Below are 26,158 nucleotides of genomic sequence, written 5' to 3'. Positions count from 1 at the left end.
TGCGCATGCGTTGGCCTGCCTCTAGACTTTACGGTCTTCCCACAGGCGTGTGTGGTATTTACTGGGCTTGGCCTGGCTTCTCTCCGTGCTAGACCTAGGTGACTAAGGATTTAGGCATACATGTAAGCAAAATGTTTCTTTTCTTTTTCTCTCCCTGATGTATAAAATGATCGGCCGACATGGAAAAGGGGAAGGAAGAGACTCACAAGCTCTTGGCAGATAAATTTTTTATCTCCCAAAGTCGTAAGTACAAAATGGAGTGACAAAGATCTTCACATTTTGCTCATCTCTTTGGTCACTTTCCTGCTTTGGATCGATCACTCTTCGCTTATGATTTTGGTGTGAACTTCTCGGCTCTTCACCCGCAGTTTGTTGACCTGGGACTCGGCGATGTCAGCCCGCTCCTCGGCTTCCTCCAGCTCGTGCTGGATCTTGCGGAACTTGGCCAGGTTGACGTTGGATTGTTCCTCCTGAGAATGGGAATGCATTTGTAAGGAAGAAATGCTCACATTTCTAGATTTTAGGGTCAGTGCAACTTGGGTGTCTTTTTGTTTAAAATCAATTCATCCTAGTAAATTTTCAAAGAAGTCTTGAGAAGTGTTTTTTTTTTGGTCCTATTAACTCCCCTATGCTTCATGAAGTCATTGTTAAACACAGGTGACATTGTCTCTGAACTTTCAGAAAAGCTAACGCTATCATGATTGTACCAGATTTCCAGGCTCTGTTGTCATTCCTGTTGAGTTTTCCAGGGAATGGACAAGACTCACACAAGCAATCGCTATGACACCAAACAGAATATAAATTATTGCCACTTAGGTCTTAAATTATCCCCCACTTAATAAAGTTTAGAAATTAAACATGTTTATTATTCTCAAAAATAATCCAAGTTGTCTCTGATTATGCTTGTAGGTACAGTAATGAATTTTGAAAGGCCAGTTTTAATTTAGTCTCTGGTAATTATTCTTTTTTTCTAGTGTCTCATTAAGAACCTTCGCAAACTATGACAGGCAGATTTAGAACACTTAGGAAGCTTAAAATTACTTGAAATAGGGTAGCTCCAAAAAGCCCTGCATCTTCCCCTCACAGTGGATTAAAAAGCAAGAGCTGGACTGGAGGGAAGCTACGTGCTTCGCCAGGCTGTGGCTGTGAGGTACACGTGTGTGTATGTCTGTCCTCTCCTCTTCCTTTGCTGTCCTCCTCCCCTTTCTCTTCCTCTCAGAGCTAAGAGCTCAGGAGTTAAACAAAAGCCACCAGTGGACAGAGGACCTTATCTCAATGCACAGGCACATGTATCCACAGAGACACAGGTGACACCTGACTCCATAGGATGAGTCGGAGAAGGGTAAATGAGATGACATAGAGCTGCAGTCGCCCACTGGTTAGGACATCACTGAACCTTCTGGCCTCCATACTATGTATGACCCTTCAGCTGCTCCCTGGGTCTCTTTACTGCATATGCAACAATGTCCTGTGAGGTAATTAAAGTAGAATTCCTACTTCCTTCTCATCCGGATCATCTGGTCCCCTTTGCTTTCCATTTCAGTCATATCTTACTTCCCCCGTCTGACTACTCACACCACAACTTGGTGGATTATTCCTGCTTTGTTTCCTTTTACTTGCAGGGCCAGCCTACTGGCAAGCCTAATGCCTTCTCTCTCCAGGACAAATCCTGAATCTCATCAATTCTCTTGGTTTTATTTTTGCCTTTAATGCAAGCCACACACCCACCTGAAAGACTTCCCAACATACATTCGTGCACCTACTTGGGTTATCCAACAATCTTTTCTCTACACTCTAGTGACATTTTAAAAAATAAAAAGCAGGCCATGTCTGGCCTGGAAGGAAATATTTCCCTTGATTCTGTGGCCTGATTGTTTTTGTATTACCTGAAGGCTTCTTTCCAGGGCTCAGAAGGCCTTGTGACCTACTTTCCATCTGGTTCTCTAGCCCCAGGTACACTGTTCTCTTTCTCAGTCTTGCTGATCCATGAACTAAGTACGTTGCCCGCCCCCCAGCACACTATAGGGGTTATTCTTTGGTTAGCTGAGTTCGATGCTTAGAACTGGACTCAGGGCCTCAAAGATGCCAAGCCCACATTCTCCCACTGAGCTATACCCCATCCTTATTCTCGCTAGTACACTCTTCTATGCCTTATGGAATGGCCAGTAGCCTCACATTCTTAGACCCTCAATAGATCATTTCCCTCTGATTTTTCCTTGATCCCCCCCCCCTTTTTTTTGCCTTCTGGTATCTGTTGGCCACCCAATCATGTCAGGGGTTCTGATCTCACCGCTTCCTCGGCTTGTCTCTTGTATGCCTTGACCTTTGATTGCAGTTTGTCCACAAGGTCCTGGAGCCTGAGAACGTTCTTGCGGTCTTCCTCAGTCTGAAAGATTTTAAAGTGTGAGTTTCTTGAAAGCATAAATACCACTTCTTTTCTCTGTATCTATGGTTTTTAAATGTCTTGCAGATAGGGTTGGAAACCCAGAGAAGGCCTTTCCTTACTTGGTAGGTGAGTTCTTTCACTCTTCTCTCATGTTTGCGCAGACCCTTGATAGCTTCAACATTGCGCTTCTGTTCGTTTTCAACTTCCCCTTCAAGTTCACGGACCTACACAGAAAAGGTGGATTAAAAAACATTTTTTTTTTACATTTGCTTATTTTACTTAGGTGTATGAGTGTTTGCTTGCTTGTGCGAATGTGCACCACAGAGGTCAGAAGTGACCCCCTGGAATTGGTGGTACAGATGGTTGTGAGTCATCACATGGATGCCAGTGCCAGGAACTCAACCTAGGGTCTATGCATGAGCTGCAAGTGTCCTTAACCACTGAGCCATCTCTTCGGGCCCCAAAGGCAGATTTGTAAAAATTCTTTCTATCATCTAATCAATCAGGGAGCTTCTCTTTCTTCAACTGGCCTGCTGTGTCATATGTAGATCCTGATGTCTTCATCCAAGTGCTCAAACTTAAGCTGTCAGGCCACAGGGACTACCTGCTCTTTACCTCAGCATGCTCTACAAGGTCTAGTGTCTTGGGTATTGAAAGTCATGTGCTAGGGTAGAAAGAGAGGAACACATGGTAACCAGGACACCCACCCTGGCCTCCAGTTTCTGGATCTGCTTCTTGCCACCCTTCAGAGCCAGCTGCTCAGCCTCGTCCAGACGGTGCTGCAGGTCCTTCACCGTCTGCTCCAGGTTCTTCTTCATCCTCTCCAGGTGGGCGCTGGTGTCCTGCTCCTTCTTCAGCTCCTCCGCCATCATGGCGGCCTGAGAGGGAAATAAATCAAGGAAATAATGAGCCCTGGTGGTGGCAAGGCAGCACAGGTGGGAGGAGGATAATGTGTATGGTGCTCACGTCAGTAATGGCTTTCTTGGCCTTCTCTTCTGCATTGCGGGCTTCCTGGACGATGTCCTCCATCTCTCCCTGGATCTGGGAAATGTCTGTCTCCAGCTTCTTCTTGGTGTTGATGAGGCTGGTGTTCTGATTAAGAGACCAAACACACAAATATTAAATATTGAAGAACAAAGTCAGAAAGCCAGATGTCCAAAGGAGCCTGTAAACTAGTTATTCACAAGCATCCCTCAGGAGTTCCATAAATTATCTGAGTTAAGAGTATATTTTTAAAGGACAGTCAATTCTGGATGTCATGGGTCAGATAAACAAAAATGTTGTTGCCCTTCCTCAGTTAAACACGTTAAACTTAGTTCTTCATAAAACATTATGAGTAAATTTCTGAACACTGGTAATATCCATGCACGATTTTTTCCTTCATATTTACACACCTGGGTGTGGAGGAGCTGCACGCGCTCACTGGCATCCAGCAGTTCCTGCTCTGCAATCTTCCTGCTCCTCTCCGTCTGCTCCAGAGTGGCCCGCAGCTCCTCGATCTCAGCCTGCAGCAGGTTGGCTCTGCGCTCCACCATGGCCAGCTGCTCCTTCAGGTCCTCCTGGCCCCGGAGAGCGTCATCCAGGTGCAACTGGGTGTCCTGTGTAGTGAACAATCATTGAGACACTGTGTCCTCAGTCCGTGTCACAGCACTCATCTAGGATCACCTCTTGGTGCCACCTACCTTGAGGATGCCTTGGGTGTTCCTGTAGTTCCTCAGGGCCTCAGCAGCCATGCGGTTGGAGTGGTTCAGCTGGATTTCCATCTCATTGAGGTCTCCCTCCATCTTCTTCTTGATCCTGATGGCGTCGTTCCTGCTCCTGATCTCAGCGTCCAGTGTGCTCTGCATGGACTCCACGACTCGAATGTGGTTTCTCTTCAGCTGGTCGATCTCCTCATCCTTCTCAGCAATCTTCCTGTCGATCTCAGACTTGACTTGGTTCAGCTCCAGCTGGATGCGCAGGATCTTTCCTTCCTCGTGCTCCAGAGATGCCTTAAGGACGAGAGAGGTGACATTAGCAGGAGAATGGCACTGTGCAGTGTCCTAGGAAGGTTAAATTATCCCCCTCATGTGTACCCATCTTTGTATTACCACAAACATTTTGATATGCGACATTACTCTGTTGCTATAGAAGTATGTGGTGTGCATTGTTGTTGGTATTATGTATGTCCCTCTCTCTAGCCAGATGTTTCTCCTTAGGGAAGGACCCTCCCCTTACTCATACTTGTTTGTTTTGTTTCTACCACAGTTCTTAATATGTACTTATGGTATTGTGTTCATCCTTTATCTTCATCCTCAGTGGAGAGAATAAAGAATCATTTTTCATGTTTTTGGTCCACCAATCTTTGCACCCCAGAGCAAGGACCTAGTTCCTTCTATAATTGTTGTGAAATGTTCAATAGAGTGTCACCTCTGCTTCCTCTAAAGCAGCCTGGAGCTCAGATTTTTCCTGCTCAATTTGCTTCTTTATTTTTTCCAGTTCATGGATACGTTTCCCTCCTTCTGCAATCTGTTCGGTGAGGTCAGAGATCTCCTCTGTTAGGAAAAAAGAAAGAGGAATGTGTACAGAGATGGGGAGTGCCCCTTTAAATCTCTTGTTAAAGAAAATGAGAGATGAACTCACGTTGCAAATTCTTATTTTCCCTTTTCAAGGTTTCAAGTTGGTCTAAAGATTCCTCATAAGCATTCTTAATCTTGAACAGCTCTGTGCTGAGAGAGCGGGACTCCTTCTGGGAGGCTTCAAGTTCAGCATGGGTTTCCTCATACTTCTGTTTCCATTCTGCCAGGATCTGAAAAAGCAAGGGATGTTGAAAAAGATGTAGCTGATAAAGTTTGAGGGGTTGGGGTAGAAGTCATGTGTTACAGAAACTCTGAGTTTGATCTGAGTGTTCTCAGGTTGAAGAATAATTATGAAGGAGAAAAACTAACAAAGGAGTACACACACACACACACACACACACACACACACACACACACACACACACACAGCTAATGGATGAGGGCAACCAAGTGGTATAGAAGGCTGATCTCATTAAAGACTGTAAAAGGATCTGGAAGCACACCTTGTCGAAGTTTCTCTGCTTCTTGTCCAGGGCGGCGCAGGCAGCGGTGGTCCTCTCCACATCAATCATGAGGTCCTCCACCTCATTCTGCAGCCTCTGCTTCGTCTTCTCCAGGGAAGCACACTTGGCGTTCACGGCTTCTACGTGCTCCTCAGCATCCTGCAGACGCTGAGCCAGCTTCTTCCTGAGAAATGACAATGGATAGTAGATATGAATGGTTATCACTAGAACTAACTGCTTCAAAAAACAGCTGTAAGTGAGCATCCCCAAAGCCACACTTTCCCCAACCAGTGTCTCTGAAGCTTGTTAGGTACAATGAGCTCTCTGGGAACTCACTGCTGCTCTCCTAACACCAAGTGCTAAATGCTGCCACATCTCAGCATAGTTATACTTTATGGAGCTTGAGCCAACCTGACCCCTCTGCCTTCCTTTGTAGAACTTAGGATCCACCTAGAATTCCTGCCAGTTATGCCTACATCTCCACTCAGTTTTAATGCTCAGAGTGTGGAGTCTGTATGTTGCTAATTTTTGGGTTCTTGTAGGAGGGCCCACATACTAAGTACTTGAATGTGACCATGTTAAATTTAAATGAGACATCCTTGTCTTTCTGAGTAATCGTATCTCTTCTCTTTTTTGCCAGCTTTTTGTTAATCTAATTTAAAAAATCTTTCCCAGAATAAATGCAACTCTGAGAGTTTATTTCACAATGACTCTTAGGCATCTAGCAAAATATTAATTTCATCAATATATAGATTGTGCATTATTCTGAGAATGAATGCCTAAGGGCACCTTAAGCTGATGAGTAAGATTCTTCCCTACCTAGATTCTTTCTCACAGAATTTTAGCCTTGATCTTTCAGATGGCATTGGTTGCCTCTTCCTTTATCAAACCGTGTGCTTTCTCCCTCACTGCAGCATCTCCATATACCACACTGGGCCTCGATCACATATTTCTATTTCCTCTTACAGTCATATTTTTGCATATGAAAGGAGAGCTACTATCAATCCAGATTATTTTTCTCTTTGCACTCATACCCCTAGGCCAATTATTGCATTAGCGGTGGAGAGAAAGGAGAAGCACACAAGAGTATATAATTAACTGAATAAGCTATTATAATAATTCTATCTGCATCTGTGTAGACAGAATGAGGTCAAAAGTTCTCCCTTCGGAAAATTACCATTCGGCGTCCTCTTGCCTACATCTTTTCTCTGTCTGCCGTGGACTTCTGTCATATCTTTCCACAGACTACCTAGGGTATTTGTATTTCCCGTGTAGATTAATGTTCCCATTTTCTCCAGCACTGTTGAGCTTTGAGAAAGCAAGGACCCTCTGCCCATAGAGAATTCCTGACCCAAGCACGTTGTTAGTAGATATATTGCCATTTTAACCAGGCCAGGCACATACTTGGCCTCCTCCAGCTCTTCCGTGCGCTGGATGGCATCCGTCTCATATTTCGTTCTCCACTGGGCCACTTCACTGTTGGCCTTGGACATGGCCCTCTGCAGTTCTGCCTTGGCTTCCTGTTCTTCTTCATACTGTTCCCGCAGAAGGTCACAGTCATGGCGGGAGGACTGAAGAGCATGAGCCAGGGCACTCTTGGCCTGAAAAGTAAGAGTTTAGAGATTTAATTGTATGTGTTTAAACTAGTATTTATTCTCTAAGCTCTTAGATCCCACCAGCAAAAGAGGGTGGGAGAAAGTCATACACACAGTGAAAGTACAACTACAAGACCAATGATAACCATGGCAACAACAAGAAGCTGGTTCACCTTTACTTCCTCTTCAAGCTGCCTCTTCAGCTCCTCAATCTGTTGAGTGAATGCCTGTTTGCCCCTGGAGAGCTGGGAAACTAATGAATCCTTTTCATCTAGCTGGCGTGAATATTCACCTGTAAGATCGAGGTCCAGAAAACTCAGCCTGATGTTAGACATTAAAACTCTAAAATAGAAACTGGAGCAGAAAAGGTACTGAGTCTAAAACATGGTGACCAATGGAGGTTATATCAGATGTCCATTGGCCATTTCAATGCTGATGAGCAAATCTTTGTACAAGAGAATATGGAGAATTTTGAGCCAAACTCTTTATGATCAACCAAGACAGTTTTGGGAGACATTTAAGATGATCTGATTGCAGTTAAAAGAGGTGAATGAACACATGAAAACAATGTACAGAGATTGGTCAAAGCACTCAGATGCTTTCTGGCTACCGAGTTACTGTGTTGGCCCACTGAAACACTAATTTGGGGTGGAAAATGAGAATCTTCAAATATGACAGGTTGAGCTTAAACTTAGCATTCTTCTACCTCAACTCTCTGGAACTATAACTGTGGGTATGTGCCTAAATTCCCAACTCATATTTGATAACTTTTTGATTGCATCCAAATCTGCTATGTGATGTTTAAAGCAAAAATGATTATATCAACCTCTCTCTCTCTCTCTCTCTCTCTCTCTCTCTCTCTCTCTCTCTCTCTCTCTCTCTCTCCCTCCCTCCCTCCCTCCCTCCCTCCCTCCTCTCTCTCTCTCTCTCTCTCTCTCTCTCTCTCTCTCTCTCTCTCTCTCTCTCTTACCTACTTACTGAATGACCTATCTTCTTCTGAAAAAAAAAAGCAACCATATGCCATTGCTCAATAATGAGATGCCTTCATGGAAGGTAATGTGTGACCTCAAGTAACTCAGTAAAGTGTTCAGCAAATGGCAAGTTTGTGGTTCCAGAGATATAGTCTACCTGACTCTGTCTGCAGTCGCCCCCTCTGCGCGGTCAGCTCATTGATGAGCCGCTGCTGCTCCTCTTCCTTGGTCTTCAGCTCGCTCACCTGGTCCTCCAGAGTGCGGCACATCTTCTCAAGGTTTCCCTGCATTCAGAGATTGTAGAAGCTATTCAAACAAGAGCTCTCACCTAAGAACGTTTGAGTGATCCAGACGTAGCTGTTGATTTGACATAAACTGTCTTTACAGACAAAGATAATAATAAGCTTCAGATGTCATGAGAAGAATAACAAGACACGTGCTCAGAGCATACAACTACTGTGTTATTTGGTGAATCTCTAGATTTTCTTAGCTGTGGTATAAGATGATACCCGACTGAGCTCATAGCATGTTTGTGAGAAACAAATTTTGTTTGATCATAAAGGATAAATGAAAATCCCCATGGTTGATATAAAGCATTTCAAAACCTCAAAATGTATAGCTGGATAGTAATTTTTGGTTTCCAAAGGAGCTCAGATTTTGTTCCTTCTATTACTTGAGTATGGCTATTCTTGCTTAGGGTGAGCACATCAGACTTACTCCCTACTTCCCTAGTTCCAACTTGTATTGACCCGCCTGTGAGTTCCTGATGATTTATATCACAGAAATCTCTTTGACATTTACAACATGTTTGTACCTTGGATTTGGAAATGACCTCCATGTTACTAGCAAGGTCATCAATCTCCATCTTCATCTCGCTCTTCTCCTTCTCCAGCTTCTGCTTCACCCTCTGCAGGTTGTCGATCTGCTCCCCGAGCTCAGCCACGCTGTCCGCGTGCTTCTTCCTCAGGGTGGCTGCTGTGGCTTCATGCTGCAGGGTGGCCTCCTCCAGGTCCCTGCGCATTTTCTGGAACTCGGCCTCTCTCTTCTTGTTCATCTCGATCTGGGCTGAAGTGGCCCCGCCAGCTTCTTCCAGTCGCTCGCTGATCTCCTCCAGTTCCCGGGAGAGGTCAGAGCGCTGCTTCTCTGCTTTGGCCCTGGAGGCCCGCTCTGCCTCGATTTCCTCCTCCAGCTCCTCAATGCGGGCCTGGGGGTGGTGGAAAGGACTGACTCAGCTTCTTGGGTCAGTCATTTTTTTCCTGATGAGTTAGACTGATGGAAGCCATGGACTTACCTGCAACTCCTTGATCTTCTTCTGCAGCTGCATGCCGAGGGCCTGTTCATCCTCAATCTTGCTCTGCAGGTTGCTCATTTCAAACTCTTTCCTGTAGGGAAAGCCCTGTGTCAGTCACAGAGCCACTGGTGGTAATTTCCCCCCTCAGACCTGTATCTTCACCGCTTACTTTTTGAGTTTCTCATCGAGCTGCTGTTTGTCATTTTCTACGTCCATTGTGGACTCTTGGGCCAGTTTTAGGTCCCCCTCCAGTTTCCTCTTGGCTCTTTCAAGATCCATCCGGATTTTCTTTTCTTGTTCCAGAGAGCCTTCAAGCTAAAAGTTAACAATTTGTGAATGCAGTCCCTGGAATAGCACATTTGCCCCAGGCTAAGTTAGAGACGTTAATTCATAAGTGTATCTATCAGCATGCTCTGGGGGAGGTGGGGAGGTGATGAATTAGTGAATTAGGAAGACCTGTCTTATCACTCCTGCCTTTACACTGTTTGCTTAGACTAAAGAGTCAGTGTGTGAAACATGAAGTGTGCTGTTCTGTGCCATGACTACCAGTGAGACACCATGGCTTCTATACATCCCACTGAGTCCTAATGGGCAGTATTTCTCACATGTGATGGGCAGCAAAGGGGTGTTTTCACACTATGACCTTGGCTACTGCATCCTGCATTCACACACATCCAATAGGTTCTCTCTTAGCCTGTCATGTGTAAGGCCAACTGATCTTCCACATCCTTGTCCAGTGTTCTCTTGTCCCTCTGAGCATGAGTCCTGTTGACATGTTGTTGTTATGCTTCCCACTTAGGTCATGAGCCTTCACCCTTTGTTCTTAAAGCCACCAGTGCTTCTAGTGAGCTAAAGACTATTGTTCATACAAATCTTGGTGAACAAGCGCCCGTTGCCTTTCATTCTTTTTACTCATATCATCTGTTATCAGCCACTTGTCTTGTTGATTTTCTTATGTGTGTGTGTCTTGGTCTTCATGTAGACAATGACGTCCTAAAGTTCTTGTGTAGGGGAAGTGCTTTGGTGATGCCCATTATGTCATTGGGAGACAACCTTGCTTAGTTATAGAACTTTTAAAAATGTATCTGAGGTATTAGACTCACGTCATCCACTTGCTGTTCCAGCTTGATTTTGGCTTTGGTCAGGGTGTTGACTTTGTCCTCCTCTGCCTGCAGGTCATCAAGGGTCTGCTGGTGGGCCTCCTGCAGGGCCTTCTTCTCCTTGGTCAGCTTGGCGATGGTTTCGTCCAGGCCTGCCATCTCCTCTGTGAGGTTTTTTACCTTAGGGGGCAAACACGCTTTGTATTAAATATTATGTCTTAATAGTTTTGGTTTTATGTTTTACTTCTTAATTAAAATGAGTCATAAGCCGCCCATGTTGATATTCCATACCTTGTTCTCCGTGGCGTGCTTCTCCTTCTCAACCTTGGCCAGTGTCAGCTCAAGGTCATCGATGTCCTTCTTCAGCTCCGAGCACTCATCCTCCAGCTTCCTCTTCTTGGCCGTGAGCTCGGCGTTGATCTCCTCCTCATCCTCGGCTCTCTCGGTCACCTCTTTGATTTTGGCTTCCAGTTGGATTTTGGTTTTGATCAGCTGGTCGCATCTTTCCTCAGCATCAGCCAAGCTGTCTGCTTCCTATGAAGACATAGTAGACATTTTAAAATTTTAGCTCCCTGGCCCTTTTAGATTTTATTAATATTTTGAAAGCAAATAATGTTTACAGGCATTAAGTTTCTTTTAGCTAGCTTTCCATCACTGAGCAAAATTGTCAGGGCACTGCCTATTAACTTGAATAATAGCAATGAAATGCAAAACATGGTTTCCAGTGAAACTATGATACCATTGTTTTGTTATATTTAATGTATCAGCATATAATTTCAAATCAACTTTCTTAGTTTAATGTTCATTTTATTAAAGTTTAGTACAAAAAAGATATTAAAATAAACAACTGCATATGAAGACCTTGCTAAGGGGACAGTGAACAATAGAACACAATGACTGAAATGGAAAGAGCGTCTTCCAATGACAGCATAGCTTAGAACTAGAAGAATGACTGGAAGAACCAAAAAGAATGTGTCACAGGGACAGGTAGTACTTGGATAACCTTGTTTGTAATGAAGAAATGGGATTTGAAATATAAACTCTGCGACAACATGCTTGTATTTCTAGGCTCTAGAACTAAGTAGGTAGTAGATAGAATATAGTGCTAATACACACACACACACACACACACAGAGAAAAGAGAGAGAGAGAGAGAGAGAGAAAGAGAAAGAGAGAGAGAGAGAGAGAGAGAGAGAGAGAGAGAGAAGAATAGTTGAATCAAACTTGGGTATCTTCTTCAATAATCTCTTCTTATTTTGGAAAACCTCAGTCTCTACAAACGACAGTAAAAATACAAGCCAGCCTTGATATTTGTAATTCCCTTTGTTATATATTCAGAATGAAGACCCAGAGGGACGGCTTGCTTCCCCTTCTGAAATCAGAAAACTGAACGGGAACCTTTTGTGTTTCTATGCTTGATTATGACAGTAGCTTGGGGGAAACAAAAACAGATCAGATGATTGCCCCTTCTCACATAATATTTTCTGAGTCTCTAATTTATTGGGTCATCTGAGTGAGATTATCAACCCAATCCCTCATGCTATGCATTAAAAAAAAAAATGACACTATCTATAGAAAGCCTTGCCATGATCCAATTCTTTTAGATAGTCTAAAATTTCTAAAACAAAACTGTATAGAAAGTTTTCAGAAGACTACTTGTTAAGTATTTGGAATATTGAATTGAAACTGATATACTTTTATTACAAGGTCTCCTCCCTACTCACTAATAATACTGTTCTCTTGACATTTGTCAATATGTAGGATGTGGGAAAGCAAATATCTCCCTATCTACCATCCATAGTCTGCCAGGAAAAGCAATTAAAGAACAGGAAATGTTTCTTTTTTTTTTCCAGGCAACTAAGCCTCCTACTGAACTGATTTGCAGTATTGTTGTGTGTGGAATGTTACAGAACACTCAAAGAAGTTGTTCATTTAATGATCGCTAGCCCGTCATGTGATCCTGGGACTTTCTTGGTCATCACTGAGCTGAGATTTTAGCATCAGAGAGAACCCTGAGACTCACAGACTGAACTTGGAGCTGAAGGTCATTTTTCTCCTGCATCAGAGCCACCATCTTTTCTTCTAGCTCTTTTCTTTTGGCCTCTGCCTTTGCAAGGTTTTCTTTAGTTTTTTCAAACTCTTCCTTCATGTTGGCCATCTCCTTCTCTGTCTCGGCGCTCTTCAAGAGAGGTTTGATCTTGAAATACAGCTTCATCCAGGGCCAGTGTTTCACATTCATGAAGGCTCGGACGTTGTACTGGATGCAGAAGATGGACTCTCTGTGATAGGAATAGAAATGTTCAAAGTTGGATTCCGACAGGAATCAGGAATAAAGGGACTAGAACAATGAATGATACCCTTATTCATACCTTCGCTCCACCATCTTCTGGTACTCCACTCTTGCCAAGTACCCTCGGCACATGGCCTGCGTCCGGGTAATCAGCTGGGCCAACTTGTCATCTCTCATCTCCTCTAGGAGCCCCAGAAGACCAGCTTTGAAAAAGACCTGTGTGCAAGCAATGTTTCAGATCAGAAACTTCACACAAAGTTTAAAGGGGCAGGAAAACATTAAGTTGGATTTCAAGAGGATTACCTTGGTGTGACCAAACTTATACTGAGTGTGGTCAATGTCGATGGAGCCAAGGAGCTTCTCAGAAGCCTTCTTGCTATCGATGAATTGTCCCTCAGGGATGGCACTTGCATTTAACACCTTGTATCTGTTCAAACCAACCAAATAAATGGCATAGCTATTGTCACCAAGCAAATCTCGTTACCATAGGAACACTATTGAAAGAACTATATTATCCCTTTATCTATTCCTCGTATAGTCAAAGGACTTTACAACATGTCCCCAAGTCACTTGAATGCTGCTTTTCTAATTGTTAAAAAGGAAAAGCAATAGCAAAGACCCTTAAACTAATCCACAGTGACAAATATACAACCTCTGCTTGAAGTCTGCATAGAGGATCCTGCTGGGGAACCCCTTCCTGCAGATGCGGATGCCTTCCAGCACCCCGTTACACCTCAGCTGGTGCAGGACCAGTTCGTGTTCCATGGCACCTGAAAGAACACATGCACTTCATGGTCTAGACTCTGAAACAAACACACTGGGACTTGTCTGGAGAGAGGACAGAAGTGTCTTACCAGGAGTCTTAGTCTCATTGGGGATGATGCACCGTACAAAGTGGGGGTGAGTGCTCCTCAGATTGGTCATCAGCTTATTCAGGTTCTCCTATGGAGTTATAGAATGTCTACTTTAGTGTGTGATGTTATATACACTTCTATTTACAGACAGAGTGGCCATGAACCACCACTTTGGTTCAATTCTACTGAATAGTATCCAGTTGTGAGTTTTCCAGACTCATGGATGGAGTTTCTAAGGCCTTGACATGCCCTCCTAGCTTATGTTTTGTGGACCACAAGCATGGCTTCCTGTTAGTTGTTGAGATGGCTGCTCACTGCTGATGAATTTCTTGGCATGTGTAACATATTTATCATAGCACTGTAAGCGTGTGATGGAGCTTCATCCACACATGGGGCCTTTGCTGAGATATTTGGTGTGGCTTAACTCCTAATCCAGTGCTCCCTTCCAGCCTTCCATCTATCACCTTACTTCCCCGAGCTCTTTTCTTGTTCTGGACACACAGCTGTATCATCCTACTAATAGCCACAATACTAAGTATCAAAAGTTTACCATTTTTCCGAGAAAGTCTTTCAAAATAACAAGAGCATCCAGTTTTGAAGATGCAATTAAGAGCTGAGATTGCCAAGAAAAGAGATTTTTTTCCTTGAAATCTCCAGATTTATCACATCTGGTTTCTTATATTTTCTCCTTTTGACTCACTGCTCTCCAATTCCTGCCGTGATTCACCAGTCCTCCACTTTCAAATGAAGCCTATACTAAGTATAGACTCCTAGACTATACTTAGGAACTTGGAAGCTCCCAGAAGATCAAGAAAATCTCATTGTATATGCATTCCTGTCCTACTGGAGTTGTGTTTTTGTTTTTGTTTTTTAATGCCAAATGACCTCGTTACTGAGTTTCCAATTTAGTTTTCCATCTGATGCTTCTGTAAGTCACTCCTGACCCTCATCTTAGTTATTAGGGATTGCTTCAAAGCTATTCTGACCCTCCCTAAAATTCAGGTCTACCACTGCCTTCTGACCCACCCCAACCCACCTGAGTCACATAACCAGTTTCAGAGCCTTCAAGACAATATCCCTGCCCCACCACACCCTTTATATACAGCCACATATAATCTAACACCCTAAACCTGTTTAGAGAGAACATGAAGTTTGTACCCTGAAGAGAGCTGACACAGTCTGGAAGGAAGAACCCTTCTTCTTTGCCCCTTTCTTTCCACCACCGCCACCAGACTCTGGGGAAGCAAGGAAAGCAGAGTCATTTAGAAGCCAGGCTTAGAAATTCCACATTAAATAAATATCACATTAAATAAATATCACAGTAATAAATATTACCTGCTTCAGCAGCAGCTGCTGCCCCAGAGAAGAGGTAAGCCAGAGTTTTCATTGAAGACTTCTGGTACAGCCCCACCACGGTCTCATTCAGGGGGTCCTTGTTCTTGTCCAGCCAGCCGGCGATGTTGTAGTCCACGGTGCCAGCATAGTGCACCAGGGAGAAGTGGGCCTCAACCTTGCCTTTGGCGGGTTTGGGCTTCTGGAAGTTGTTGGACTTTCCAAGATGCTGTTCATACAGCTTGTTCTTGAAGGAGGTGTCTGTCGCCTTGGGGAACATGCACTCCTCTTCCAGGATGGAGAAGATGCCCATTGGCTAAAAAAAACACACAGTAAGAAATGCTCCTTGAACTCTGTCTGCTCACGGGAGTAAAAATGACACAAATGGCTAAATCCAGTCTTCAGTTCCACAGAACTAATGAAGACTCCTTTGTTTGGTCAGAAGTCACTGATTTAATGAGACTCTTAGCTATGACAAAGGGAGACAAATGAGGGTTTTGTCCTTCTGCAGTTCATGTCTTTACTCCAAAAGTCTTAGAGCAGAATTTGTCCAAGTGCACCTTCTCAGCTAGTTGCACGAGTTCATTGTTAATCTTGTTAACAATGCAGACTCCAAGGCGTACTCAATCTTTGCAGGAAAGAACTCATCACACTGACAGCGGGGAACACTGTTGTGGTGTTAAGTGTTTGGGTTGAGCTTAGCAGAGCTCTAATTTGAAAGCCTCTGTCTACAGCATTAGAAATTCATATTTCAGAGGTCAATAGTAGTGAATCCAAGGGTATCAGAGAAGAAAGAAAAAATATTCTAATAAGCGCTAATTTTTTATAAGAATAATAGGAGGGAGGGTGGTAATGGGGGGAGGATGGGGAGGGGAAGCCCATATAGAAGGGGAGGGGGAGGGGTTAGGGGGATGTTGGCCTGGAAACCGGGAAGGGGAATAATAATCGAAATGTAAATAAGAAATACTCAAGTTAATAAAGATAAAAAAATTGTGAAACACTTTATTCTCCTATTAAACTTGTTTGATGCTTTTTTTAAAAAAAGGAATAATAGCTTTCAATGTAAGACTTTGACTGTAAATTCTGTATAGGAATAGAGTTCTGGACTATAGAACGTATCTGTCTCTAAAGAGAGGACATAAAGAATGGAGGGGCTGGAAGATGGGGGACAGGTAAACCAGTGTCTTCTGAATGTGACATAGCTGGCCACTGTCCTCATGATTTCAGTAGCTGTGGTTAGTTACCTGCCTAAGACCTGTACAAAATGGGGTCTGTTAATCTTCCACCTTGGATGGGAGGGTTCATAGGCTCCACCCTGCCCCAAGGAACTACAAGCAGTAAGTGGCAGCCAGGGAGGGAAGGTGTATTTTCTCCTGTGGGGTAGCTACTGATAAGATGCCCATGGCGTGGTGAGCACTCCCCTCTCCCATGCTCACGTATGCTCCTGCAAACTCACTGGACCAAAAAAAAAAAAAGTAGAAGGGTGACTTTTTGAGGAGGGATCAAGAATTAGCAGGGCTGGGAGTATTGGCAATGTGGAATTGGAATAACAAAAATATATTATGTATAATGTATTATATATGTGTGTGCAAAGTAGTCAAAGAATTAACTTTTTAAAAAGAAAACATCTTGTCTCACTTATCAGCATTCTTTCCCCATTTTGTTTATCAGTAGACATCGTTTTCCATCTCACATACCGAGGTTTTATTGTCTTTTGTTTACACACCACACAACTGTGATCTGAACAAGGCATACAAACCTTCTCGATGAGCTCAATGCAGGCCGCCAGGTCCATCCCGAAGTCGATGAACTCCCACTCAATGCCTTCCTTCTTGTACTCCTCCTGCTCCAGCACGAACATGTGGTGGTTGAAAAACTGTTGCAGTTTCTCGTTGGTGAAGTTGATGCACAGCTGCTCCAGGCTGTTGAACTAAATAAATGGAGACAGAAATTAGCATTCTGTTTCTCAGGACAGTGTCTCTGGGCTTTCCTCAGCGGGGCAGGCTAACCACTCTCTGGGCATGGTGGCGGTTTTGTCTCACTTGTAGCAAACCCCCTTAACTCAAATCTCATCCAGATTCAATATGCTCATAGAAAAAGATCCACAAGTATCATTTCAGAATGAGACCAATTAGAAATTCTTCTGGTAAATAGAGAGCCTATCACCATTATTGACTGGACTGAATGGCATTCTTTGTAAGCAGACATACTTGAGTTTATTTAGTTGCCATTTCTGCCCACTTATGCCTGGTCAGTTGCAGAAGATACCTTAGTGTCTAAGCACACTTCATTTCCCTAGTTAAGCAGATAGTGATCTCAAAGTCTGTATCAACTTGACATTCCCTTTCCTGGTGCCACTCGGATGCTATCGTTGCTTTATTGTCTTTTCAATCATTTACTGATTGCTGATTTTGTATTGAGGACCGTTTTAAGGGCTTTAAATGCAGCTGTCTTACAACTGACAAAAAGACGTGCAAGAAGGTGTTACAGACATTGATGGGTCTTCGTTGAAATTCTGTGAAGACCAGGCACATGCCACCCCCACAACCACACGGAGAAGAAATGACAGAGCTCTCTTTAACTCCAAAGTTCATACCCTCTCCCAGATTTTTCAGTCCTTTAGCATGATTCAGTTTAAATGCAGTTAGCTTTCATAACCTTTCCTCAGTGACTACAAGAACAAGATTTGCAAACTTCTCTGCTACAAAGTTTCTGCCAACTTACATCAAAGATCTCAAAGCCAGCGATGTCCAAGACCCCGATGAAGTACTGCCTGGGCTGCTTGGTGTCCAGCTGCTGATTGATGCGGGTGACCATCCACAGAAACATCTTCTCGTAGACAGCTTTGGCCAGGGCACCCACAGCGTTGTATACCTTCAGAGACAGAGCAGTTCTTGTTGGCATCATTAATAAAGTCAAGGAGGTCTCTAGTATGTGTGCTTCATGAAGGGCATGCATTTACCTGCTGCACAGTCTGGCCTTTGGTGACATACTCATTGCCGACTTTGACCCTGGGGTAACACAGGGCTTTGAGCAGGTCAGCAGAGTTCAGATTTTGGAGATAGGCAGCCTTGTCAGCCACTGTAAAAACAGAATTCAAGTTCCCAACATTACCTCCTCCTGGCCCATAATACACAGAGGTAGAATGTTGAGACTGCTTTATACACCCTATTGGGGGATTAATTAGAGTGTGCTGTCTAGCTTAGCTTCAAACGAAACATGAGTTCGGACTATATTTTCTCTGTGAACCCATGTAGAGAGTTTTGTTTGGCTTTGGCTGTTTGAGTTTGGTACCTTCAGTGCCATCCGGCTCAGCCTGCTCCTCACGTTGCTTCTGCTTGAACTTCATGTTCCCATAATGCATCACAGCCCCCGTGAGCTTATAGATGGAGACTCTTTCATCAGAAGTGAAGCCCAGAATATCAATGGCACTCTATGAGGTGACGAAGAGGAAATGTAAGGGCAGAAGACACTACTTACTTGGCAGGACTTATAGTTTTCCCTAACTAGGCCATGGCTGTCCTATATCCATCCATCATGTATGACTTACATCTGTGGCCATCAACTCTTCTTGGTCATCAATGCTGGGCACTGTGATCTCCCCCTGACTGACAAAGGCGTAGTCGTATGGGTTGGTGGTGATCAGGAGCATTTCTGGGTACATAGGATTCAGGGTATATGTTGAGTATTAGAAATTGTTAACAGAAGACTCACTTCCATCTACGAATGTCAGGTTCTTACCAATTAGATCTGGCTTCTTGTTAGACATGATCTGGTAAAAAATATGGTAGCTTCTCTCAGCTTTTAGCTGGAAGGTGACTCTAGACTTCTCCAGAAGATCTGTAGTAGAGAATCAACATCAGATGAGAAGGGATTATCAAATGTCTTAGAACAGTTTTAGAACTTGAGGTCATCAGCTAAGTCTTATGACCCCTTGAGATGGTAGCTCATATTTATAAGGCGCCCCATGCTACATCTCTGCAAACCCCAAGATTCCTCTTACTGCCTCAAAAATGAAGGAACATGAGCTCGGCTAAAGGAATGCTCACTTGTCACAGAGAAGAACCTTGACATTTGGAGTGCAATCTAGATTTGAAACTGCTGCTGCTTGTGTCTCCTGGCATTCTAACAGGGAGGCTACTAAGGGTATTAATTACCAAGGCTCGGAAAAGGAAAAAGAATCACATACTTTGAATCCGTAGGCAACTCAACTACCCCTATGTTACTTTGTTCTTTGATTATTTTTGAAATATTCAATCTGAAATGAAAGTGTTCTGGGCCAGCATACTTCAAACGAGTCCAAGAAAGCCTGGCAGTTCCTACAGAATCATTAGCTCATGCCTGGGTTGGTAAATTCACCCAGTGAATTTTGCCTAGGGCTGGCACTCACTGCAAGCCTGTCTGGCAGCTAAGGTGGTTGGCTTCTAGGCTCCATGCTGAGCAGGAGCTGTGAAGTGTTCTTCCAAAGCCTCATGTGTTATTCTTGGATTCTACTTAGAAGGTCCAGTTACTACTCACATGTTTCAATATCAGCAGAAGCCAGCTTCCCTGTGGTACCAAAGTGGATCCTGATGAATTTACCCTTGGAAGGGAAGAAGATGATGTTAGCTTCAAAGCTTGAAGCACACAGATAGGGGTGAATACAATGCTTCTACTATAGTTTCAACGGAAGGCAGAGAACACCAAGAGACTCACAAAGCGAGAGGAGTTGTCATTCCTCACAGTCTTGGCATTCCCAAAGGCCTCCAGCAGAGGATTGGCACTGATGATTTGATCCTCCAGGGTCCCCTGCGAGGAAAAAAACAGTCCCCACATCTCAGGCTCTGGCTTTCCTTGCCTCAGAGCCCCCAAAGAGCCTGGACTCTGAACTGCGACAATTGGCTCACCTGCATTTTGCCAGAAGTTGCTTCCTCCTTCTTCTTCTCCCCAGTGACTGCAATTGTTGCAAAGTACTGGATGACACGCTTCGTGTTCACGGTCTTCCCAGCCCCGGATTCTCCGCTGTCCAACACACACCAATATGTGGGAAATTGAGCTTTGTGGCCAGTGAAACTATGTCTGCCAACAGTATTTGCTCTCTCATGCATCTGTCTTTACATCTCTCTGTTACTGTCGTCTACGTGAGGTCTTTTTAGTCAACAGATAACTCATATTGCTTTTCTTAGTTTGCACTGACAAGTAGGGGAATCCATTTATTATTCGTTGAATGTGTGGTTTGGGTGCTTAAGATGATCTGGGCTCTTTTCAAGGTGCTGAGACCTGCTCTTGAGGAATCCACCCAGCAGCCACTCAACAGTTATGTAGCGGATGGAGGGAGGAGTAAGAAACCCTGAGTGATGTGTACTCCTTGACTGCTTAGACTAGAAATACGGCTCCAGTTAGCTCTCCCAGGGGTTAGAAGTTCCCTAAGTAGGCCTCAAAGAACATGACTGATGCTGTCCCCCAAAAGCTTTACCTTCATTGGGCTGTGTGCTACCCTCCTTCTCTGGCCATGCTCCAAGAAGAAATTTTACATTCCCTGCTTCCGGGACTACCACATGGATAGCGCTCTCAAGGAGACACTGACCAGCAGGGTGAATTGCCTGCTCTTGTTTTACATCTGGACTTGATCTGCCCTCTACAATGAAGCTGACGTAGATCCTAGGTCCTCACTAATCTTGTCATTTCTTTAGTACTACCTGATTTTCTCCTTGGGTTTATCTTTCACTTTCCCAATGAGAGCAAAACACTAGTACGTTTCAGAATAGAAATACATACGTGATCAAAATAGACTGGTTCTCCCGATCTGAAAGAGAAGCAGTGTGTGGTCAGCGCATAAATCAGTCACATACATTTTTCTTGAGTCACTAAGTGTCATACTTTTTTCACCGTATTATCGTAAAGTTCTAGATGGGATTTAGTCTCTAGTCTTTCAAGTTAAGAAAGAAAATGATAAATTGTTGTCATGTCTGTGTCACCACAGAAAGAATGCCCTATTGCTTTCATGGAAAGGTCAGTATACTCCGTAGTCAGACCTCCCCTCCCCCAGTCACCATCTGTAGATTTTAATGGCACACCTCCCACAGATTAATAGCTACTGCTAGAAATGCGTCGTGTGCTCTGTTACAGGTGGGGATGGTGATGTTCAAGCCAGGTTCAATCAAGGTTAAGATTGTATTTCTAAATGGGTGAATAAACCTCACAAAGAAAACATTTCCTCTTCCTGTGACCCCAGACTACAACCCTGTGAATGGCCTTCCTTGAATCGTTAAAGAAATGACCAGGAAGACATATCTCAAAATGAAATCCTTTGCGGGGTGAACATTTCTGATTATAAACATGAGGGAATCCCAAACACCACCTTCTGTAAGGAGAAGCCGCCATCAAGGATCTGATGACTTTAAAAATGACAGGACTCTTAAAGTAGCCAGTCCAAGCAACGAGCAACTGAGGCAGTGAGGGTGGGTCCATGATGTGACTGGCACTTTTAGTCAAGCAATGTGTCCCTCGGTTTTCTCATTGTTCAAACACACAAAGTAAAGGACACATTTCTGAGCAAGGTGACAGTGGCAGAACAGAGTTGCAAGCAGAGTTTAATCCCTGTGCCTACCCCTCTCTGCTTTTGACACTTTTCAGGAACAATTAGAACATCATGAACAATCATGAACAATCATGAACAACTGGTTCTTTCTAAAGGTCTTTTGGATTCTGGCATTGTTGGGTTATGGGTGATAATTAAAATGAAAACCATCTGAGCCACTCACCTGTCAACATGAACTGGTAGGCGTTGTCAGAGATGGAGAAGATGTGGGGCGGGGCCTCCTGGCGCTTTTTGCCTCGGTAAGCTGCCACCACCTCTGCATTATACACTGGCAGCCACTTGTAGGGGTTGACAGTGACGCAGAACAGGCCCGAGTAGGTCTGCATCAAGAGAAGGGACATAATTATTGGATGGGACATTCATTTTCTACATTTTTTAGGAGAAAAAACATATTAACTACTCTCTTGATCAAAAGGCCATGATCGCGAACTCACATAGATCATCCAGGCTGCGTAACGCTCTTTGAGGTTGTACAGCACAGCGGGCTCGTGGAGGTGGGTCATCATGGCCATGTCCTCGATCTTGTCATACTTGGGAGGGTTCATGGGGAAGACTTGATCATCTTTTACTGTTACAGTCTGTCCATAAACAAGAGATATTAAGTTATGAACTAAGAGTCAGTCAAACTAGCCCAGTGATGTAGTGTCACCAACTCCAGATGTTTTACTCACAGCGCCACCTTCGGTCTTGGCTGTCACCTTCCCCCCTTCCCTGCTCTGCACCGTTGCTTTTACAAAAGACTCCTTAGCATCCACCACAAACACGGATGACTTGGCATCAAAAGGCTTGTTCTGAGCCTCGATTCGCTCCTTTTCAGACTTCCGGAGGTAAGGAGCAGCCTCCCCAAAAACGGCCATCTCGGCGTCGGAACTCATGGCTGCGGGCTATTGGTGGCAGCCCAGTGGGTGAGTCTGCCTGGCAGAGGGAGAAATGGTAGAAATTCAGAAACCGACTAGTAGAATCACATGCCTTTTTCTTTTCATTCCCTGACAGTTAGGTGAATGCATTTGCACTGGGCCTAACCACCTCCCTGGCTGTGGTGTGGCTGAAATGTCAGACTCCTTGTTCCTTGCCAGTGCTGACAAGTACTTAATCATTCATTTGGAAAGTCGTTGTTTGTGGCTCGCCCACTATGAGAGATGTCTACTGCTTCCTGCACCTTGTCTGCTGTGCATATTAACCTTTAGAAGCTGCCTACCATTGGCTCCTGTAAATTACAAAGTGCCGAGGATGCTAAGATGTTCTCTGGTTCTTTATACTTTTTTTCTTCCCCATTGAATTTCCAGCCCCTTGCAGCAGGGCATCCCTCTTTCTGTGGCAGCCTTCACACCTCTGAGAACACATGCTGGATAGAGAGAAGGGCTCCGGGCTGGATGCCTCATTAAAATGAACAATCAGGCTATGTGGCTAAAGTCTTAGGAACTCTCTTGCATGTGGAGAGTTAGGGGTCCCCCCTAGACTCAGCAGTTACAAATATTGCACACTAGAACAGAAAGCAGAAAAGTGAAGAACTTGGTTTGTTATTATTTTGTTTAAAGGACAGCTTATTATCCCTTTGTCCAAATTTTGACCAACTTAATTAAGTTTTTGTATTCTTTTACTCATATTATTTTAATTGTCTCCCTCAACTTTTTCCTTTAAGATCAACTTCTTACCATCCATGAACTCCGTGGACAGTCATCCTATATAACCCACTGGGTAAACTGAGAAAGCTCCACTGGGTAAACTTGTTCCCAATTTTCCATTCAAATTGCAGTAGCTGATACCAAAATTAAAGTACTTTGCCTTGCTGAACCCACTTTCTCAGCACTTCAGTTTTTATTTGACAGACCATAAGACAACATGCAGATTTGCACTTTGGTAAGTCAAGGGTTGATCCATCCCATCTGTCCATTTAGACATCGCCTCGCTGTCTTATTAATTAGTGCTAAAAGCTGTAGCGTAGAATGCTAATGGTTTTTCTTTTTAAATGAGCAAACTGCATCTCATTGCATGTTGAAATCACTTAAAAGACAAACTACAAAACTAGATAGAGAAAACCTCATGCACAAAATTCCCAAGCCTCTGAGAAGGCATCGCATATGCTGCAAAGGATCTGTGTTAATGAGACCCAGTTTCCTGAGCCCCTTAGAGTTTTTGCAACAGAAGCATGATCAGCCATGACAGTGAAATGCTTTTCATTTTTCAACCCCAACAGACACTCTGCAAACACTAAAGAAAATTATTTGCACTCAGAATGAAGGAAAAGGTGGGGAGGGAGGGGACGACCTTACCTTTAGGGATGCAACTTCGACCGTGGGTCCGAACTGTAATTGGGGGGAAAAAATGCCTTCTGATTAAGAGCTAGTGACTCCCAGTAAGAGCACAGCTCTTATCTGAGAGAACCAAGAAATGACTGGGAAGACCACAACATCTAATTACAATTGCCACAGAGTGGCTTGGTGCTTCACCAGAAGGACTGCCAGGGACAGCAGGAGCCAGGATGTGTGGCATGCACACTAGCAGCCAGGCATCCCTTCCCGTCCACACAGAGCCCTGTCCTCACACACTCTTACCTTGAAGCTTTATGAGGAAAGACAAGTCACTCTCATTCCAAGGGGTACTTTTATAGGATCAAATATGGAAAACACGTAACCTCCTCCTCTTTCTTAAAACATATTTGGCAAAATGTGTTTTTGGCAAGGAAGGTCTCCAAGCCTAATTCCCTTCATATTAAGGATGTTTGGATATAATTAGAAATATTCCCTCTCACATTGGGTTAAGTATATGAATCAATCTCCTATAAATAATTTGAGTTGTTGGTGATAGGAAAACGATCCGTCCTTGGAATAATGTAAGGTGTTGTTTCAGAGACTGCTGCGTTCTGGAATCCGTGCACTTTGTTGCCTGGAGCTCTTCTGTTGCACTGAGTGCCCTCTGGGAAGGCTCTTCAGCTGCCACACAATTGCAGTGTTAAACCACGGAGGAAGCCTTCTGCTTCTGTGTCGCTGCAACGACTATTCTTTCCTCCCAAGAAGATGGGATTTTTTTTCCCCAATTCATTGTCCCCTTGGAAGGATGTTTCAAAGCTTAATTTTAAAATTTGGTTGATGAAGAATAGCCAAAGAAAGACAGCTGCTTTTGTTTCCTCCAGCCTGTCGCCTCTGACTCACTGTTGAATCATCCCCTTCCCACTTCTGACCTACCCCCAACCATTGCCTAGCCACTCGCACATTCTCTCATTAAAAACAAATGAACAAACGAACAAACAAACGAACAACCTCGTGCTGTTTGTGAAATCCTGTTTCCTCTGTGAAAATGGATATGAGGAAATATTAAAAATGGGATTTCTGTCATAAGTGCCAGTGAGTTTGACTTCTCCAGCAACCACAGTGCTATATATTTAAATTTTCACTTACAAGCAACACCTGAACATTGTTTCTTTTTTTTTTTAACTTGTGTTTGTTTTGCTGTCTGAATGGCCTTGAATCCTCTCTCTTTGCTAGCATTGCATGACTGAGACTGAGCCCCCAGGGTCTTGTTTTGCAAGTTGCCACGTATAAAAGTAGGTATCTAGAGATGGGGATCACCACGGTCATATGATTTCATTACTGCAAGGGACTGTGAGATCCGAATTCATCTTCCTTCTAACAAAGCAACCAAGCTCAAAGAAGAGACAAGTATCTACTCATAGAGGAGAGTCACACAGTGGTTTAGACTCTGGGCTAATTGATCTGTAGCCCAGCCCTCTCGATGGTAACACTCTACCTAAAGCGGATTAAAGACGCCACGAAGGGTCTTGAAGAACTTTACATCCACCAGGAGTTTCCTAGGCAACTATTAGCTGCTTTGTTCCTTCAGGTACCCCACTTTGCTTCTTATGAATCTGTTTCTCTATTAGGTATCTGTAAAATGTGGCTAACGGTTCTCAGAGCAAATGTTTTCATAATTCCCTGAGGAGGATTTGATGGAAATTTTAAGATGGACTTTGGTTCTACTCGGTGCAGGGGCTTTTCAGAGAGGAGAAAGCAAGATCTTGATTTGTTGCTGTTGTTGTTGTTGTTATTGTTGTTGTCACTACCAAGTTATAAGATACTTAAGCCTCTACAGGTGATGTGCGGAAAAAAATGAAAGAGCCACTACAGTGAGGAGAGCAATCTTGTGCTCTTCCCCAAAGCCAGTGCAAACCAGCTTACCTGTGAAGTTGGCTCCACATGTCTTGATTGAAATCAGTCTCAGACTTGCCACTTAAGCCAAGACCATAAGCCAAGACAACTTTCTTTTGGCTCAGTTAGGGGAGTTAGCATTTAGCTTTTACCAGGTACTGTCTAGGAAGACTGTGTTTTTGGCTATGCATCAAAGTTGTCTCCAGTTCTAAAATGTTAATCTTCTAGTAAAATGTCTCAATAATCTAGATAGCTACCATATATATATATATATATATATATATATATATATATATATTTCCTCCTCCTAGTTGTTCCTGGTATCTTTTATATTGTATGTATGTATATATATATATATATGCATATATGTGTGCATTTATACATAAACATATATTTATACATATATAAGCATATATTTATACATATATAAAATAATATATACATGTGCATTTGAGTAAACTGCTTTGAGATTCTTGGTCTGGTCTCTTAGTCATTGACTTTATTCGTGAAATTATAGAGGAGGCTACAAAGAATGAAAATAGGTGCATAACTT

General features: G+C 43.5%; 1 protein-coding gene across 2 annotated transcripts; it reads right to left on the bottom strand.

Moving 5' to 3' along the window:
* Nucleotides 1-212: 212 nt before the first annotated feature.
* Nucleotides 213-24,037, bottom strand: Myh1 (myosin heavy chain 1). 2 transcript variants are annotated; one of them, XM_032911904.1, is made up of 40 exons: nucleotides 24,016-24,037; nucleotides 23,734-23,766; nucleotides 22,132-22,375; nucleotides 21,895-22,038; nucleotides 21,624-21,780; nucleotides 20,638-20,665; nucleotides 19,767-19,881; nucleotides 19,576-19,668; nucleotides 19,399-19,462; nucleotides 18,622-18,720; nucleotides 18,431-18,534; nucleotides 18,175-18,313; nucleotides 17,843-17,961; nucleotides 17,605-17,754; nucleotides 16,640-16,810; nucleotides 14,884-15,196; nucleotides 14,707-14,783; nucleotides 13,549-13,636; nucleotides 13,347-13,464; nucleotides 12,998-13,121; nucleotides 12,774-12,910; nucleotides 12,428-12,683; nucleotides 10,696-10,938; nucleotides 10,408-10,584; nucleotides 9,474-9,619; nucleotides 9,305-9,395; nucleotides 8,828-9,217; nucleotides 8,171-8,297; nucleotides 7,216-7,334; nucleotides 6,852-7,048; nucleotides 5,448-5,631; nucleotides 5,009-5,174; nucleotides 4,796-4,920; nucleotides 4,069-4,377; nucleotides 3,781-3,984; nucleotides 3,353-3,478; nucleotides 3,094-3,264; nucleotides 2,506-2,610; nucleotides 2,291-2,386; nucleotides 213-470 (listed from the first exon to the last, which is right to left on the bottom strand). In XM_032911904.1, exons 3-40 carry the CDS (start codon nucleotides 22,333-22,335, stop codon nucleotides 318-320), a joined length of 5,829 nt encoding a protein of 1,942 aa, XP_032767795.1. In that variant the 5' UTR covers nucleotides 22,336-22,375; nucleotides 23,734-23,766; nucleotides 24,016-24,037; the 3' UTR covers nucleotides 213-317. The 2 variants fall into 2 exon arrangements, with proteins under 2 accessions (XP_032767795.1, XP_032767796.1); XM_032911905.1 differs by lacking the exons at nucleotides 23,734-23,766; nucleotides 24,016-24,037 and having other exon boundaries at nucleotides 14,707-14,781; nucleotides 14,894-15,196; nucleotides 22,132-22,335.
* Nucleotides 24,038-26,158: the final 2,121 nt, after the last annotated feature.

This window comes from Rattus rattus, chromosome 9 (assembly GCF_011064425.1).
Source record: "Rattus rattus isolate New Zealand chromosome 9, Rrattus_CSIRO_v1, whole genome shotgun sequence".
NCBI lineage: Eukaryota > Metazoa > Chordata > Mammalia > Rodentia > Muridae > Rattus > Rattus rattus.
Note: the sequence above shows the minus strand (reverse complement) of the source record. Positions and strands in the feature narration are given on the sequence as shown.